At 40.3% G+C, this 19,054-nt stretch overlaps 1 protein-coding gene across 3 annotated transcripts in view; it reads left to right on the top strand.

Annotated features, from left to right (window-relative positions):
* The window catches only part of LOC122069417 (BAG-associated GRAM protein 1), a 117,287-nt gene that overhangs the window by 5,538 nt on the left and 92,695 nt on the right, over positions 1-19,054 (top strand). For 2 of the 3 annotated variants that reach the window (XR_006137445.1, XM_042633431.1), the window contains exons 2-4: positions 3,320-3,370; positions 3,659-3,756; positions 3,971-4,046. Coding sequence is in view for 2 of the 3 variants with exons in the window: in XM_042633431.1 (XP_042489365.1) it covers positions 3,320-3,370; positions 3,659-3,756; positions 3,971-4,046 (225 nt within the window). In the remaining variant the exon portion in view is untranslated. Of the gene's footprint in view, positions 1-3,300; positions 3,371-3,658; positions 3,757-3,970; positions 4,047-19,054 lie in introns of all 3 variants that reach the window. The other variant, XM_042633433.1, reaches the window with a different exon arrangement.

Here is a 19,054-nt window from a genome sequence, read left to right as displayed (position 1 = left end):
TCGACGAAGAGAAGAAGCAGCAAGAAACAGAGAATAGAAGAAGGCGATGAGAAGAAGAAGAAAGAAGAAGCAGAAGAAGAAAAGAAAAAAGAAGAAGAGATGTCGAGAAGAGAGAGAGGACCACATACCTGCGAAACCATTGCGAGCCTCTCTCTTGATTGGAGCCGACTCCCACTATTGATTCCGTCTCCAAGAAGAGCCTTCGGTCGGTTGCTTCTTTGGTAATCCCAAACCCCATCCCCGATAACCCTTTTCTCTCTTACTCTCTTCAATTTGTTGGATTTTCCCACTTTACCCTTCTGTTTGTCTTTAATTCTTTATCCCCATATTTTCCCCTTATTTCCAACTGTATCCCTGACCCACACGTGACATCCCTTGGTGACATAAGTGAACTTCATCTATTTAACATTTTGCCCTCCCTTGACCCAAAAAAAAAAGGCCAATGGATCTCAATCTTTTATCGGATATCCGTCAACAAATATAGTTGATAATAGAGAAGCTCGATGAGGCTCAACGACATTGCACGGAATTCAAATCCATAACACACTCTGCCTTCAACTATGTGATCTCAGCCGTTGAACAACGGGTATACAAATTAGAAGATGAATCACTGGTGGTAGAAGATGAGATGGCACCATTGGAAGTTGAAGATCAACTTGTGGAAAATTTTAAATTGATTGATCTCTTCAGTGAACCGATCGATTTTATTTTCCCGAGTCACTACTTCACCAATGAACTTTGTGTCGTGGATTTCATGTCATTCAATCTTGGTTTTGATGGTGATTTTATACAGGCTGGGATGGATGCTGATCGATTGGTGTTGATTCTCCCATTCTACAAAACTCGTGGACGAGTTTTTCTCAACATCGGGGGAATTGATGTAGATACACACCCATGGAGTGATCCATACCCATCTGGGTATCCAACGAGAGATGAACCGGATCCAAATTGAGTCCTTAGTCTAGTAGGATTTTAGTAGTTTATTTTATTTAGGAGACTAATATTTTTAATTTATTTTATTCTGTTTATTTTTTAGAAGTAGCATACGTAGGACATGGTTAGAATTGGGTTAGGATTTCTTTCCATGTTAGAGTTTTTCAATTTCCTATTTATATGCTTGTAATCGATTGAGAAAAACCGATTGAAAAAGATGAATTGAGTTTGAGTATTTGTGGAGCCTGCGGGCATGTGTGAGTGATTCTCCTTTCTCCCCCCTTCTTAATGCGATTTCTCCCTCTCCCTTGCAACTCTGAGACCCCTCTCAGGGATTTCGTCCCTTCCCCTACCGGCTCTCCATCAGGTGAATAAGAAATTCATTACTGTGGAGAAAGATTGTAAAGGCCCAGATGGCAAAGAAGAGAAACAAAGCTAACAAAGCGGACAAAACAGCAAGCCTATCCAAGAGGGAGGGGGTGGCTATAAGATGGAGGGGGGCAAACCCTAGGACAAAAAATGAGCATGTTCCTTGAGGAATCCTTTACATAAGAATGGGCGAGCATAGCAAGTTTGGAGAAGAGGGAAGCTATTAATTGTCTTAGAACAGTGCAAGGATTTGGAAGCACCAAAATTATGAGCAAATACAGCTGACTAAGCCTAATCCTAATAAATTAGATTGGCCAAAATAATCCTGTCTTGCCATTCATCAAAACCACATGCAAATAACATTAAAACTTCACAGTAATCAGATCTATAGTCATATAACACCGAAGATTACTTTGGAAACCCATTGACAAAAATACCCCTGGCTGTACATCCAAGTCATGAATTTCGGAAGTCTCCCCCTATTGTAACCAATAACAAGCATTTGCTTATAGCAGTTTTTGACCTCCTTGCTCAAAACTAATAAGACCCTTTTAGTAACTAGTTAATACTGAATTAAAATCTAGAGAGAGACATCTTTAACTCCATGGCTCTGTTCTCTCTCATACCCCTGGCTGTACCAGCATCCAATTCATGATCCCTTTCGCTGTGTGCTGGTGCTTGTGGAGAAATGCCAAATTCCCAAACAAGGCAGAATTGGCTCTCACGGTCATGGTTTTAAGTATCGGTATCACATAGGCTTTATCGGCCGTATGGTATCGGTCTCATACCGGTACCGATACCTGACCGATCTGGATTGGGGATAAAATCCTAAAAAATATTATACTTTTGTGAAAAGTAAGGGCAAAATTGACTGATCCAGACCGATCGAATCCGATCTAGATCGGTATGAATCAAATCCTTGCTCATGGTTGCAAAGAAGGTGACGTTACTTGTCTCGGGTTGATTTCTACTATTACCAGATCTTAGAGGGATATCTTTTTTATTTTTATTTTTTATTTGGAGGGATGGGAATGTAGGATAATGTTGTAAATGGGCTTAGAGGTGAAATTGTGTTAGTAACTTGATATTTGTTGGAAATGGGCTTCCATTACAATGTTTAGTTGTTGCCAATCTATTCAAATTTTTTTATTTGTAACTTTTTTTTTTTTTTTTTTTTTTTGGATAGACACCAAAATAGCTATTTGCCCCATAAAATTAAATCATGTACAAGATATTTGAAAGACACACTAAAAGGAAAGGCCTAAGTCAATCCTTAACCAAATAGGACACCTAAACTGACTAGGAAACTAAAATAAGGAAGTAAACAGACTCAAAACAAGGCTGGACTTATAGAATTCTGATCCATCCAAAACTAAGACACTTAATAACAATTAAAATAATGAAGCAAAGTCACTTAACTAACTAATCCCATATGCCTAGCCTATACCCGTATTAAGGGCCCATTAAAGTGGCTCATTACAAAGAAAACACATGGAACTAAAGGTCTAACACATAGATAACCCATCTCAAAGCAACAACAACAACACAACTTAGCATTATCTCAACTAAATGGGGTCGGTTACATGGATCCGAGTTATGACATAATCCATCCCAAAGCTTATTTCTAATGAAAAAAAGCTCATTTCGGTGATGAATCTGCATCACTGTGGCTATGTAGGAAATGCCAATTACACATCTCTGCTTGGATCAAACTCAATATTCCAATAAAGACCATTTGATGATGGCATGAAGGTGGCATGTGATGAATATGACTGCAAAATTGGTTTTTAGGAATTGGGAATTCGTTGGCTATCTTTTCTCTTTTGATCTGAAGTCTGTATTATATTATTTGTCTTGTTGTACCTGGTCTTGTTGTGTTCTTTGTGCATTAAAGCTTTATTGAAACTGATATTGTTACTTTTTCATGATCATGTATATTGCATTTTCTTTCTGCTGTTATCAAATCCATGAAGTAATTTCCGTTTGTTTGACGTGCAGTTGTGCACTTATTTTGTAGATGGGCCAGTTGAAAGGAGATTGTCAAACCGATTCTGCATATGTAGTCAAGGTAATTTTACTGTTGAGCACATACTTTATCGCTTGCTTGATTTGAAGCATTGGATCAATTGTTCCTTTTCTTTTTCCCTGTCATTCTGATCTTGATGTTTCTCATGATATATCCGTAAAAGGTTATATATTTATTTATTCTTCTAATTTATAAAGCAAAACTTGCTCTCTCTCTCCCCCCCCTCCTGGCATGGATTGAACATTATTTTAGAACAGGCTAGTGGTTATGTATGTATCCTCTCTGGTGGATTTATTTTGACAAGGAGGTTCTTTCTGTTCTGAATCTTAGCTGGAGCTATTGGCAGCCAAGAATCTTATTGGTGCTAACTTGAACGGAACATCAGATCCTTATGCTATCATTACATGTGGTGAACAAAAGCGATTTAGGTGATGGACTCTGTTTCCCCATTTCTTCTTGTCCCTAATGTCATGGATGTTTTATTTTGGACTTGCTTCTCCAAGAATCCAGTCAATGAAATGCCTATTCAGTTTTTGATTGCATAGCGTTACTAAGATGTCTGGATTTATTCAGATATACTATTTCTGATTTGTGTTTGTTTATGATTGTTGTTTATTTATTTATTTTTTGTTGCTGATGCAGTTCCATGGTTCCTGGTTCGAGAAACCCAATGTGGGGAGAAGAGTTTGATTTTTGTGTTGATGTGCTTCCTGTCCAGGTACTTATTGGTTCTCATCACATATACTGGTGTATGTACAGGATCCATTAAGGAAATGGTTAACATTTGCTGTGTGCAATAGTAATAGTGTTGTGAAATTTATTGTCTTCCTATTGTGTTGTCTGTTTTAAAAAAAAATAGAATAATGATATGCATGTTCTTACCCATAAAATTAATCAGTTCTAACTTTTACTTTAATTGGTAATTTTCTTAATGTCTTCTTGATTTTATAGTTGTTAAAAGTTTCACTACATCAACAGGTGTAGTGGGTATCTCTACACCAGCACCCAAAATTTTGACACTTGGAATGTGATGTGGAAATTTTAACCATATGGATATCTAGTAATGTTGTGAATTGGTCACAATCAAATTTTGAGACACACATTCGATCATATACCATCCAATCTAATGGCATTCCAATGTATATATGTCCATGCACTCCATAGTCACTTAGAAATTTTCAAGGGTAATCTTGAATTTTTTAATGCTTCATTTGGCCACTTGGCAAACTCTGTTTGGGTTGGCATTTGGCAATTGAATGGAAGTCCTTGGGTATATACCTGTCTACATAATTCCAGACTTATCCAATTTGCTGCATGGCATAACTGGGGTGTTGGCGTAGAGAACCCACCCCTTTTAAGTTTTAGTTTTTTCAAGAAAATCTAAATGTAACAATCTATTAGTGACTTTTCCACTAGGTCTTGTTTTCTTGTGTATTCAGAGGAGGGAAGGACATTTGGAAGAAGACTTTGGATATAAAGTCCTATTTGATGGAGTAAAAAGCTTTATGAATGCCAATTTTGAGAGGGGCAACAGAGGAGTGAGATTTACAATCAAATTCTCTGACGATATCATGTCAAAGAATGATATTATCAGCTATGCTTATGCTAGAGACGAACGTTGATTGATTTGGACTGAACCTGGGAGTTGTCATAGCCCTTTGGATTCAATTGGCCAAAATTTTAGCAATGAATTTGTGGAGGAGATTGCAGAGAGAAATGGGTTTTGAGGTCATTCATGGAAGCAATGCCTTCATTTTAGGAATGAGACGAAGAAGGTATGATTGACTCCTTTTATTTGATTACAATTGAAGCAATAACTTCTGATGGGATGAATAAGATCAGATCTAATGATATCCCAGCAAGAAGAGAAAAAGTCCATGCTAACGCCATCAAGGCTATGGGTTTGTTTGCCAAGTGGGAAATGACAGCTGATAGGATTTCATCATGAGAAGGAATGGGATGGAGGGAGGGAAGGAAGGAGGTCATCAGGGATGAATTTGTTGAGAAGATCAGGGGGAATTGGGGCTTGAGTGGAGGAAGAAGGGGGAGGAAACAGATCCGAGAAGTTGGAGATAGCCTCATATTTGATATCCTCAGGGTTTAGGTGGGAGAAGCCATTCCTGGAGATGAGCTTTGGAATGGAATTGGCATTGGTTCTAGCTTTGAGCAAGGTTCAAGATCTCGTCTCGTTTTAGTATTTCGGTGGTTTCAAGACCACCGAAATACCGAGATCTTGGCGAATTGATGCATTTTTTTTGGACTCGTTTGACTGTTTTGGTGGTTAAACGGCCATATTATGACCTGAAACTTACTTGGTAGCTTGTTTTAAGGTTAATAAACATGCTTAGAACTTGAAATTGTAAAAATATTATAACATGATAGTGTTTTAGAATTGCACCTGTTTGGTAGTAACCACCTAACTGGTCTGGAGAATTTATCTGCTTCATTAGTAGAACAAGATATAATATGATAATAATACCAATAAATAATGTATCTAAGCTATGATAAAAAACATAAATCAACATTAATTAACTAATTATAAGACTTTAGAGTACTAGAGTAATATCCCAAGTCCCAAACACATTAGTTACACAACACTAATCATAAATTCATAATGACTATCTAGTATCTATTGGAAAGAATTATAATAGCCTGGCTGGATTCCACGCCCAACACGATCGAGTCGACGTGCATTTTCCTCTGACTGCACCACAAATTCATGCCACGTCATAGTTTGCGAGAAGAATTGAACTTAGTCCTCCACAACTATCAAAAAAACTGAGTCATCTACATATTGAAGGTAATCTATCTGAGGGTGTGTGTCACCACCATAGTATGAAGAAGAAGAACCCGCCATTGAGCTACTGTCTACTAATGCTTCTGGCAACATGTATGGCTGGGCTGGGTATGAGAATAAACTGTCCACAAAGCCACCACCATGTGACTGGGTTTGGGAGCCATAGTCAGTACTAGGAATGGATGAACCAGATGGATGCCGTATCCCAGTGAATTAGTATTTAGTTGGGTTATTCCTGGTCATTCAGTAGTATTTGAGTCTATACATTTATGTGTTGATCTGCATTGTGAAGGAGTGTTCTTATATTGATTTACTATATTTTACAGCAGCTATTGCTGCATTATTCCTCCTGTTTTCTAGTTTATTCTTGGTACTCAACTCAATTAGATCTCATTTAAATTTTCCATCACATTTCCCGTGTTAACTTTGGCTGGGATTAACTTGACTGAGGAGTTGGGTTGGTATGCTGTGATTATGGGTTGTGAGAGATACAAATGGTCTTGTAACTGCGTTTGCTTTAGGGCAGAATGTAGATTAGAGTCTTCTGAGATCAAGTACTAGAGAAGGTGTGGAAGAGATTGGATGGGATCCTGACCCTTTAAGGCGATTTGGAAACCCCATGTTCTGTCCAAGTGCGAAGCTCTAGGATGAGAGATTGTGATGGAGGGCCGGTAGGGGTAGGGAAGAAATCCCTGAGAAGGGTGTCAGAGTTGCAGGGGAGAGGGAGAAATCGCTTTGAGAAAGGGGGGGGGGGGAGGAGAACCGCACACACAAGCCCGCAGGCTTCACAAATACTCAATTCATATTTTTTTCAATATGACTTGTCTATTGGTTACAACCAATTTAAATGAAAATAAAAGACATAAAATAGAAACTCAATTGAAATAAGAAACTACCCTAAACAAGCAAACAAATTGCAAATCGACTCTTTAAATCCTACGTGTATCTAACTTACTAAAACAAATGAATAAAATAAAATCAAAGACAATCTTGCTAAATGAAGTAAATTTTTAAAATCCTACTAGACCCAAAACCAATATGGATCTGGTTCACCCCTATCCGGAAACCCAGATGGGTATGAACTGCTCCACGGGTGCGTATCTGCATTAGTTCCCCAGGCGTTGAGGAAAACTCGTCCACGAGTTTTGTAGAACGGGAGAATCAACACCAATCGATCAGTATCCATGCTTGCCTGTATGAAATCACCATCGAAATCAAGATCGAATGATATGAAATCCACGACACGAAGTTCATTGGTTAAGTAGTGACTCAAAAATAAAATCGATTGGTTCACTGATGAGATCAATCGATTTAAATTTTTCCACAAGCTGATCTTCAACTTCCAACAGTGCCATCTCATCTTCCACCACTGGTGATTCATCTTTTGTTTTGTCTACTTGTTGTTCAACGACTGAGATCACATAGTTGAAGGTAAAGTGTGCTATGAATTTGATTTCCGTGCAATGTCGTAGAATCTCATCGAGCTTCACTTGCATCAATTGCATTTATTGACGGATATTCGATAAAAGATCCAGATCTATAGGTCAGCTTCGCTTTTTTTTTTTAAAGGATGGCAGAATTGTAGATGAATTTCAATGAGAAACAAGGTTTAATCACTGTTTGTATAAGTGAGGGATAAACTTGGAACATGGAAATAAAATCAGAAATAGGTATAGGATAGATAAGAAGGAAAAAAGGAATTTTGGAAGGGAAGAATAGGAAAATAACAAAAAAAATGACTTAAAGAGGAGTCGTAGGAGAGGAATGAGGGTTACCGAGAAGGTTATTCTTCTTCTTGCGATGGGAGAACAAAGGCGGAAGTGCAGGAGGACAGTGGCGAGGCGGTAGGGCTCCAATGAAGGACCAAGAAGCTGTGGGAGTTGATTTCGAAGGGTGCGCGACTCACGGCAGGAACTCGAAATCAGGTATGTCTTTGTTTCCTCTATCTCTTCTTGCCTTCACTTCTGCTTCTTCTTCTTCTTCTCGTCTTCTTTCTATCTTCTCTCTTCTCGTCTTCTTTCTATCTTCTCTCTTCTCGTATCTCTTCTTTTGCTGCATCTTCTTCTCTATTTCTCCTTTTTTTTTTCTCTTTCTTTCTTTTGTTCTCGTGTTCCTGCTTCTTCTTCTGATTTCCGTTTCTCTTCTTGTTCTGCCTTCTGCTGGCAGCACCCTAGGACAGGGAGGGTGGTTCGATTGAAGGGAGTCGGGAGAAAGAGGAGGCGGTGAGGTGGGGTTGAGTTTCTTTGAAGGGATTTTTTTTTTTTTTTGGTTACAGAAGGGGTGGTGGGTTGGGGAAGATGGTCGCTGCAAGGGGAGTAGGCTGTGTTTTTGTTCTCTGGTCTGAACAAAAGGCTTTTTTTTTTTTCTCAGTCTCTGTAGAAACCAGAGCAAAGGAATAAGGAAGAGATGGGGAAGAAAGGAGTAGGAAGGATCCTTCGGCTCTAATACCAATTGATGGAGGGCCGGTAGGGGTAGGGAAGAAATCCTTGAGAGGGGTCTCAGAGTTGCAGGGGAGAGGGAGAAATCACTCTAAGAAAGGGGGGAGGAGAACTGCACACACACGCCCGCAGGCTTCACAAATACTCAATTTATATTTTTTTCAATCTGACTTGTCTATCGGTTACAACCAATTTAAAGGAAAATAAAAGACGTAAAATAGAAATTCAACTGAAATAACAAACTACCCTAAACAAGGAAACAAATTGCAAATTGACTCTTTAAATCCTATGTGTACCTAACTTGCTAAAACAAAGTGAATAAAATAAAATCAAAGACAATCTTCCTAAATAAAGTAAATTTCTAAAATCCTACTAGACCCAAAACCAATATATGGATCTGGTTCATCCCTATCTGGAAACCTAGATGGGTATGAACTGCTCCACGGGTGCGTATCTGCATCAGATTGCTTGTAAGAAATTGTCAACTGCTGATTTGTTCCAACAGAGGCATTGTGGGGAGGGGGTATTGATGCCTATCTCTGTTGAATGTTGTGCAAAAGGAACGGGAACCAATTGATCATCTTTTTCTTTTTCTTCCCTTTCACATGGAAAGTAAAGCACAAATTTTTAATGCATCAAGTGGATTGGGTTTTTCCGAGGGACATTGCAAGTTTTTGGGTATTGGTCTTTTGCTCCCTTTATTTAATTGTATTTTATTTTCTTGATAGTTCTTTTCCTCTCTTGGGCAAAAGGGGAAGGCTTCTTTTGTTGAGCACTCTTTATGCCGTTTTGTGGCATCTTTCGGAATGACGCAATGACAGGCTTTTCAGAGATAAGTTTGCCTCGGGGCAGTAGGTTATGCTGAAGATTGTGTATTAGGGTGTCTCATATGACAGCAGCAATGTTTCATGTTGAATAATTCATTATTGTACTCAAACTACTCTTAGGGAATATTTAGTTTACAATTAGGACTACTTATTTTCTTGCTATAAATAAAAGGGGGACTCTGCTCATTAAGGTACAAGTCCATATTTTCCCTAGTTCTTCATGGTATCAGAGCAGGTCTGATCACCAAAATCCCAATACCCATTTCCCTTCTTCTTCTTAGTCGAGCCTGCACACCAGAACCAGAACCAGAACCAGATCGCATTCTTCTTCCCGTAGCAATCTATAGCCACAACCTCACACCAGAACCAGAACCAGAACCAGATCACCTTCCTCTTCTTCCACCTTCACCAGACCTGCAAACCATCGCCAAACCCATTGCAGCCAAATCCATCGCTGAACCACCGCCAGACCTGCAAACACATTAACCAGAATCGCAGAACCTCTTCTCGCCCCCATCGCGGCCCCATCTTTACCAGAATCACCGGACCTCTTCTTGCCACCATTGCCGCCCCTTTTCACCTCCTAGAACCCTTCGCTGTCCTCACCTGCACTAACCAGAACCAATCGCCGCCTTCCTCCCTTTGCTGTCCAATCCCACTGAAACGAAAAACCACATACTCCTAATCCAACTCTACTTCCTCTCTTATGTCACGTGACCCTATCCAACTTGACCAGAATCGCAGAGCCTCTTCTTGCCCCCACCGCGGCCCCATCTTTACCAGAATCACAGGACCTCTTCTTGCCACCATTGCCACCCCTTTTCACCTCCTAGAACCCTTCGCTGTCCTCACCTGCACTAAACAGAACCAATCGCTGCCTTCCTCCCTTTGCTGTCCAATCCCACTGAAACGAAAAACCACCTACTCCTAATCCAACTCTACTTCCTCTCTTATGTCACGTGACCCTATCCAACTTGACTTAGATAGACCAATCCTAACCCAACTTGACTCAATCTTAAAATCCAAACCTATTTCTAACCAAAACTATTTCTAACCCAAAAGCCTACCCTTGCGCACCAACTCCTAGCGCAACATCTCAACCCTATTCCATGACCTAAACCCTATTCCATACACCTGCGATTTCTAATAACCTAATTCAAACCTAGACCACCACTACCCTTTCTCTACTTGTAAGGGCGAATTTTACCTATGTTAGGCTCTCCCTTGGTGGTGAGTGTTCTCCCACGGTCCCACCAGGGGCTATTTCTGGGCTCTGCAGGAGCTCCGTCTCTATACGTGATTAGATTTGGAATGGCCTTTCTTGTGATTTTTTTGTTGAATCTGCACCCATGGCATTTGAAGATTCTGGGATATCAGGTACTCCGGAAGTTGGGGGTCGTTCCTCTAGTCATGACTATCCCCTCTTCCCTACTAGCGCCATCAAGTTGGATGGGGGCAACTATTTGATTTGGTCTTGGTCTTACTACCTGGTAATTGCTGGTCGTGGCTATGTGATGGGGACATCCATGTGTACCAGTAGTGTAGGCACAAGACTCAGCATTGTGTGCATTCTATTTGGCTGGAGGAAAGTCTCACAGAAGGAAACTAGAAGAAGGAAGAAAGAAGAAGGAATAAGGAAGAAAGAAGAAGGAAGCAGAGAGAATCGAACCAGCCTTCCCAACGTTGGGTATGGTTCTCTCTCCTCCCAATCGGTCAATATTTTGTGGCCCCCGCCAAATCTTTTCACTTTAGTAGTTTTACTTGAGTTTATCTTATTATTTAGTTGTTTTGAATAATGAGGAAACTAGATAATTTTTCCTATTGGTCTATTAGGTATTTTCTCTATCTTAGAGATTGTGTTCCTAAGTAACTCCTTTTTATTTTTGGAAGTATTTTTTCCTCTATATTTGTAAGGCCATTGACCATCACTTTTTTTAATCAATGAAGATTATTGAAAGCAAAAGAACCCCAACCCCCCCCCCCCCCCCCCCACGATTTCCCTCTCTCCCCAATCTCTCTTTCTTGACTTTTCTCTCTCGTTAGCCCCTCTATTTCTCGCTGATTCTCTCTCTTCTTATCTCTCTTTCTCTCATCCTCTCTCTCTCTCGGATACTGTTGCCCTTCTGCATCTACTGTTCACCATTGCTGAAGGCTCTCTCAATCATACAAGCTCCATCTGAACTATTGATGAACGCCTCAACAATAAGCTGGATTTTCTTCAACAACTAAAGTGGTTTGCACCTCTGTTTTGGGGAAGACCTTGGCCTCTTCTCTTCTCCTTAGATCTGGACAGCAATAAGGCAAGTAAATCCCCTCCCCATTCCACCTCCATTGACTCCTTGTTGTCTTCCTATTCTCCCCCATTGAAATTTGAAATTGTTCTCTATTTTCAAGCCATTTATTTCCTGTTATCTTTAAAAAAAATCCCTACTGTTTTACCTTACTAGCTGGCTGATTTTAGAGAATTGTATGGTTTGCTTATCATGCTTGTTGTCTTGATTGATTTTTGCTAAACCTAACATATACATGCTGCCATGTTCCTTTCCCCATATCCTCATTTGACGCTTGAGTAGTTTAAGTGTTTTTCATGCTTAGACTATTATTAACCGCTGCTGCCTTGTTAATTAGTCCATTATGTTGCATGCTAAATTTGTTCTTTTGCTGAGCAACTTTGAACCCAACCCAATTCAAGACCTATTGAGTATTTTTTATTCTAGTGGATTGACCCTTGTAGGAAACCTAGTTGTCTAGGCACCCTCCCTACATCACTATGCCAGTTTTCTCACAGGTGATTCAGTACGGCCTACTATTGCGGGTCCTGCTTAGGACAAATGGGACATTGCTAACTGGATATTAATGTCCTATCTTGTTAATTCTATGTCCCCTTTTATTGCTCGGACATATTTGTTGCTTGATTTCGTTGCTAAGATCTGAAAAGCCGCTAAGGCCACCTGTTCCCACGTGGGCAAGCATGCCAAATGTTTTGAACTAAGGAAAATGGTCCATCAGGCTACTTAGAAGGAGCTTTCTGTGGCTCAATATTACTTTGATCTGCAGGGTATGTGGAATGAGATTGATTATTAAGAAATTTATCAACCTGTTTGTGACTTGTGAGACTGATGTTGTTGGTTTTAAAAAATGTGAGGAGCTACATGGTTATGATTTTCTGGCAGGACTTAATGTGGAATATGATCCGATTAGGGATAATGTGCTTATTTGTGATCCTTCACCCTACCTTGAGGAAGCGTATTTCCTCATATAGGCTGAGGAACAACGTCGATGTGAGATGCTACAACCTATTTCTTAGGATCGATCTGCCCTGGTCTCTGCTATTGGTACAGGTTCCCAGGTTGCTACTTCATCCTCTTCCAAAAAATCGGTTGCCAGATGTGACTATTGTGACAAGGAGCGTCATATAAAGGAGACTTGTTTGAAGCTTCATGGACTTCTTATCAATTCTCATGGCCGTAATCAGGGTCGTGGGAAGAACGCTCGGGCAAATCAGTCTGAGACTACAACTGATTCTGATAGCTCTGTTGCTTCCGGTGCATCCTTCTCTACTTCCGAAATGGCTATGCTTTGTCGTATGTTGACTCAGATGGATTCCTCTACTGATGCTACTGCCTCCTCTCTACCAACAATCGTTGCCTCCCACTCTGCCCACTTAGGTACTATAATGCATCTTTAGCCTCCCTGTCTTGGATATTGATTCGGGCTACTGATCACATGACCAGTTTGCCTACCTTTTTTTCTACCTATTGTCCCTCTTCAGGTAATACCAAAGTTTGTGTTGCGGATGGTTCCCTTTCACCTATTGCTGATTTGGGTTCCATTCAGTGCTCTCCGTCGTTATCATTGTCTTCTATGCTACATGTTCCTAAGTTTTTTACTAATTTACTGCCAATTGGTAGTATTACTAAGGATTTGAACTGTAAAGTCACCTTCTTTCCTACTCACTGTGTGTTAGGACTTGGTGACGGGGGATTGGCAATGGTAGAATAAGTGGTGGTCTCTATTACTTGGACATTGGTCCCTCACAAGCTTTACATACTTCATCTGATTTGGCACTTTCTCTTTCCCTCTTACTTTTGATCAGTCTCTTAATGTTCTTATTGCCCATAGAAAAGGTAATAGGATTTGTACTCAACACTTTATATCCAATGTTGTGTCCTATAATGCTCAGTCTCCCTCTTATCGTGCTTTTTTGTCTTTTATTTCCATTCTTTAGACCTAGGAGAAGGCAATTGCAGAGCCTAGATGGAGGGATGCTATGAATGAGGAGATGAGGGCCTTTCACAAGAATGACACACGAGACTTGATTACTCTCCCACTATAAAAGTGACCAGTTGTTTGCAAGTGGGTGTTTGCAGTAAAACAAAATGTTGATGGGACTGTAGACAAGTACAAAGCAAGGCTGGTTGCCAAGGGTTTCACTCAGACATATGGGATCAACTACTAGGAGATTTTTGCCCCTGTTGCCAAGATGAACATAGTTAAGAGTTATTATCTCTTATGTAGTGAACCTCGGTTGTGAGCTACAACAAATGGATGTTAAGGATGCATTCCTTCATGGTGAATTGACGGAGGAAGTGTATATGGATGTTCTACCAGGCTACTCTAGTTCAGAAGCCCAAGGCAAGGTGTGCAAAGTGAAAAGGGCTCTTTACGAATTGAAGCTATCTCCCAGGGCATGGTTTGGTTGGTTCCACAAGGCTATGATAGCAATTTGCTTTACTCAGAGTAATGCTGACGGCACCCTGTTTATTAAAAGGGTGGTTTACCAGGTTACCATCCTGATCGTATATGTGGATGACATTATTACTAGCAATGATACATATGAGATCTGTAAGCTCAAGGCTTACCTTGGTAAGGAGTTTGAGATTAAAGTCCTTGGGAAACTAAAGTACTTTTTTGAGATTGAGGTGACATGGTTTACCAAGTGTATTGTTCTTTCCCTGTGGAAATATACCTTGGACCATCTCTCTGACACTGGCATGTTAGGGTGTAAGCCTTCAGATACACCTACTGAGGCAAACTCCCATCTCAAAAGCAAGGAAGGTGAATATGATTGATAAGGATCAATATCAAAGGCTGGTTGGAAGACTCATCTACTTATCTCACACTCGATCAGACATATGCAGTTAGCATGGTAAGTTAGTATATGCATGATCCTTACTCTCATGTGGAAGTTGTGTTCCGTATTCTTCGGTACTTGAAGATGGCTGATGCAGATTAATCACCAAAATAGGCTTGTTTTATTAGGAATAAGCTTAGGGTTGGGTTCCATACATGTTGGGCCTTTGATCCCATGTGTTTTGAGTGCAATAGACCACTTTTATGGGTCTAAAGGGGGGGCTCTAAGGATGCATACGGGATTATTAGTTAGTTTCCATTTTCATTAGTTTCCTTTTTTGTTGGGATTGATTTGAGTTATATTTGTTTCCTTAGGAGTCAAGTTATTAATTGAGTCCAAGGTTCAACGTATTGGGTTTTGACCAGGTTCCGACCCTTGGGGAGACCGAAATTTCAGTCGAAACTTGGGAAATTTCGAGGAAACCAGTGAATTTTTCCCAGTTGGGTGGAAACTTCGGTTTCGACCCCCAAAATGTTTTTTTTTTTTGCTTGATTTTTTGTGTACATCCTATTTTAGATATTTCTAACACATTCACATAATTAGTTTTAGAGAAAAAACACATAAAGTCATACTTATGGGGTGAACCAAAAGTTTGGTAATGTACGTTGATGTCATTGGCTGAAAGTCTGAAACTATACTACATAAGTACATCGTCTGAACTATATAGTCTATAATCTGCATAAGTACATAATACAAAGGATCCAAAATAAGTAATAATATTACCTCATAATGAGTTACCTCTCAACACTCAATAGTCAAGTGACTCAACACTCAATAGTCAAGTGACTCAACACTCAACATTCAACACTCACATTCAACACTCAACACTCAACACTCAACACTTAACTAACATATAAAAAAATTTACATCTTTCTACTCTATTTAAAACTATATTCTATAAAAAAAAAATGATTTTTGGGGAAGATGGGACTTATGGTCCAAGCTGCCTTCCTTAGGTAGATTTTGCAAGATCTAAGCTTAGATTGAGGTTTTTTGGGCACAACGAGGAAATCTTGAGTGTTTTCCCAAGTTTCCCACTTCGCACGGAAAAAATAAGGGGAATGTCGAATTTTTGAGAATAGAAGACTTGGTAAGCATTTTATGTAGGGGCCTGGTTCGACCCAACCAACTGGTTCAGTCGAAATTTCCCACATTTTGGTTGAAATTTGAGAATTTTCGTCAAAATATGTCGAAACCTATGACTTTATATGGTATTGGAGTCCTGGGATACAGTCGAAATGTGGAAAATTTTGACGGTATCAGTGGAAACCTTGAACCATGATTGAGTCAAGTCATTAGTAGTTAGTTTCCTTTTTCAACTAGTTTCTAATTTCAGTTAGTTTCTAATTTCAGTTTTTAGTAACTATTGTATTAGGAGAATATTTGGTTTCCTTTTTAAGGAACCTTCTATTTTGTAATTCCCTTTCCCATCAACATTATAAATAATGAAAAGGAGGCTCCTAAAGCTGAGATGATTTTGATAAACAAATTAATGGGTGCTGCTATTGTCTTCTACATGGAGGGTTGTCTTGTGTTTGATCCAATTGACTCTCTACGGTGAGAAGCCCGAGAGGTCATCTTTTACTTTATTATCTCTTCTTTTACTATTTTCCAGCACTCTAAGGTATTGAACTTCATCTCAGTTCATCTCAGATCTGATTTTCCCTTTAGTCTGATCTCTTGTGATGCTGTCCTACTTTGTTGAGGTTGTTCTTTGATTAAAAGTTCCTGCGGTTGAGACTTGGTTAGTCTTTCCTATCCTAGTCTATATTAAGAGTTGGATGCTAGTTTATTTGATCTACTGAAATCTAGATTAGATAGCATTGAATATTGTGATCGCTAGCTATTGTTTCCCTCTTTTCTGTGGTCTGATTTTTGCTGGTATATCAATCTACTGTGGATTATTGTGGAGGTTATGTGGTTGTTTTTTGGTTTAAGTTTCCTGTAGTTTTGGGTCTAGTTTGCTTGTCAAATCTAGTCCTACATTAATGGCCCGATGGAATGACATCTTATTCTCCCCTTCTAATCACATTGGGTCCAGGCGTATACTGATGCCGGTTGGGCAGGTTCTTCAGATGATCGTCGTTCTACTACTGGCTATTGTACATTTGTTGGTGGCAACCTAGTTACATGGCGTAGTAAGAAACAGCTAGTTATGACCAAATTTAGTGCAAAAGCCGATTTTCGGGCGATTGTGCATGGTATTTGTGAGTTGATTTGGCTACAAGGTTTCCTTCAAGATTTGGGTGTGTCTATTCAGTTGCCAATGTTGTTGTATTGTGATAATTAGTCAGCCATCAACATTGCACTTAACCCAGTCCAACATGATTGCGCTAAACATGTTGAGATTGACAAACATTTTATTAAAGAGAAGTTGGAGCAAAGGCCTAATATGCATTCCTTATGAGAAGTGAAGATCAGTTAGTAGAAATTTTTACAAAGGGACTTAGTAGGAAAGCTTTTTATTCTATTTTGTGCAAGTTAGGCATGTGTGATATCCATGCACCAACTTGAGGCGGAGTGTTGTAATAATGGATTATTTGTAACGGATTTTAGGGTTTTTATCCAAACGTACCCTTAAGCCTTTAAGGGTTTTACTTTCGTTATAAATAGAGAGGCTTATGTCAAGTTTAGATGCAAGTCACATTCTCCCTAATTCTTCAGAGGGTTTGACTGAGAATCTCGCTGCCTTGTTGCCATTCTCAAAATCAACATTCACAAAAGCTTTCGAGACCTTTATCTCTAAAGTCTTGCTCCAGATGTCTTTCCCCCCATTCTTGTTCATTGGATCCCCATTCCTCTTCTCCTTGGCTCTTGAAGTGCTTTCTAGATTTATTCAATCTTTCACTGACCTGGACCTCATCTCCTCCATTCCCAAATGCAAATCCCTCTTACTCATTCATATTTCCTTCGCCTCGTGATTTTCTCTAAGGCTGCCACCCTCTCCATCTCTACCATCATGTCCTCCCTCTATCTCTTCTTAGGCCTCTCCAGCCTTTGCATCAATATTTTTAAATCCCGTATCTTCCTCTCTGGTGACCCTGAAGCTTCTGAAGCTCGCCTCCTTGAGCTCACTGGCCTCTCTGGGTTCTCTCCCTAGCAAGTACCTGGGGTTGCCCCTTATTACTGCTAGGCTAACCGCCAACCATTGCACCCCTATGCTCGACCTTGTGAAGAAAAAACTCCCACTCTAGAAAGGTAAGGTTCTCTCTTATGCTGGCCACCAGGAGCTCATCAGATCGATGCTCCAATCTATGTACTTATTTTGGTTGGGTGTCTTTGTCCTCCCTCAATCCACAATCAAAGCTATAGAAACCCTCTTTGCACCTTCCTTTGGGAAGGAGTGGTCTCTTCTAAATTCCTCCATCCCCTTAGGCGGGCCTCTATGTGCCTCCCCAAATTCGAAAGTGGTGTGGGCTGGAGAAGAATCAAAGAGGTCAACTCTGTGAGCATCCTCAAACTTATTTGGAAGATTGTCTCCAAGCATAATAACATCTGGGTTTCATGGGTCCACTCCTCGCTCCTCAGAAATGATTCCTTCTAGACTTTTTCTCCTCCCTTCGATGCCTCCTAGATTTGGCGCAAAATCCTTAGCACTAGGCGTTTTGCTCTTGGGAACATTTCCTCTTCTATTGGAGATGGCACCTTAACCTCCCTATAGCTCAATCACTGGCATTTGTGCTTTTCCATTTAGTAAGCCTTAAGATCATTTACTCCTTTGGCTTGGGTAGAAACGCCATTGTCGCTTCCATCATTTCAAATGGGATTTGGTGCCTTCCCTCCTTTCCCCCCTGTTGACATGTGGTTACCCGTCCTCTGATTCCCCCTAGTCATTATGGACTTGAAGATAAAATTTCTGAGCTCTCACCATCTAGCAGGTTTAGCTCCTCTACTTAGGATTTAGTCGGATCTAGGGGCCCCATTGTCTCTTGGAATAAGTCTGTCTGGTTGAAAGATCACGTCGCTTGCCATAATTTCACTGCATGGTGTGCCCTCTCCCACTGTGTCCCCGCGCAATCTTTTCTCATCTACCGGCACATTCATGCCCCCCCTCTTACTGTCTAAGTTGGAATGGAAACGAAGATGTCGACCATCTTATGTTCTCTTGCCCTTTCTTCTTAGTTATCTAGAAGAGGGTCCTTAGAAGCTGCTGGCCTGCTAGAAGTGGATTTGGATTGACATGACTTTTGGTGGATCTTCTATTTGCAGTACTACGGAAAAGCTTGCCTTCTGGGCCACCATCAACTAAATCTGGATGGAGTGAAATCTTCGTAAATGGATGTCCAACTCTTGATCTATGATAAGATTTGGAATTCCGTCTCTTTTGATGTTAGCTCTTAATTTGCTTCTCTTCATCCCCGCATAGTCAGGGATATCCCAAGGAACAAGCTCATTGTTCTATCCTGGGGTCTTCCCTCCTCTATCTTCCCCCCCCCGGGGGCTTTGATGGCGTTGTTCCCTCTTTTGGTTTGTGGTTTTGTTGCTCCCCCTTCCCTTGGGTTGTTCCCCTCCTTTTGGCTAGTTGTTAAC

This window comes from Macadamia integrifolia, unplaced genomic scaffold, assembly GCF_013358625.1.
Source record: "Macadamia integrifolia cultivar HAES 741 unplaced genomic scaffold, SCU_Mint_v3 scaffold608, whole genome shotgun sequence".
In the NCBI taxonomy this organism is placed as follows: domain Eukaryota; kingdom Viridiplantae; phylum Streptophyta; class Magnoliopsida; order Proteales; family Proteaceae; genus Macadamia; species Macadamia integrifolia.
Note: the sequence above shows the minus strand (reverse complement) of the source record. Positions and strands in the feature narration are given on the sequence as shown.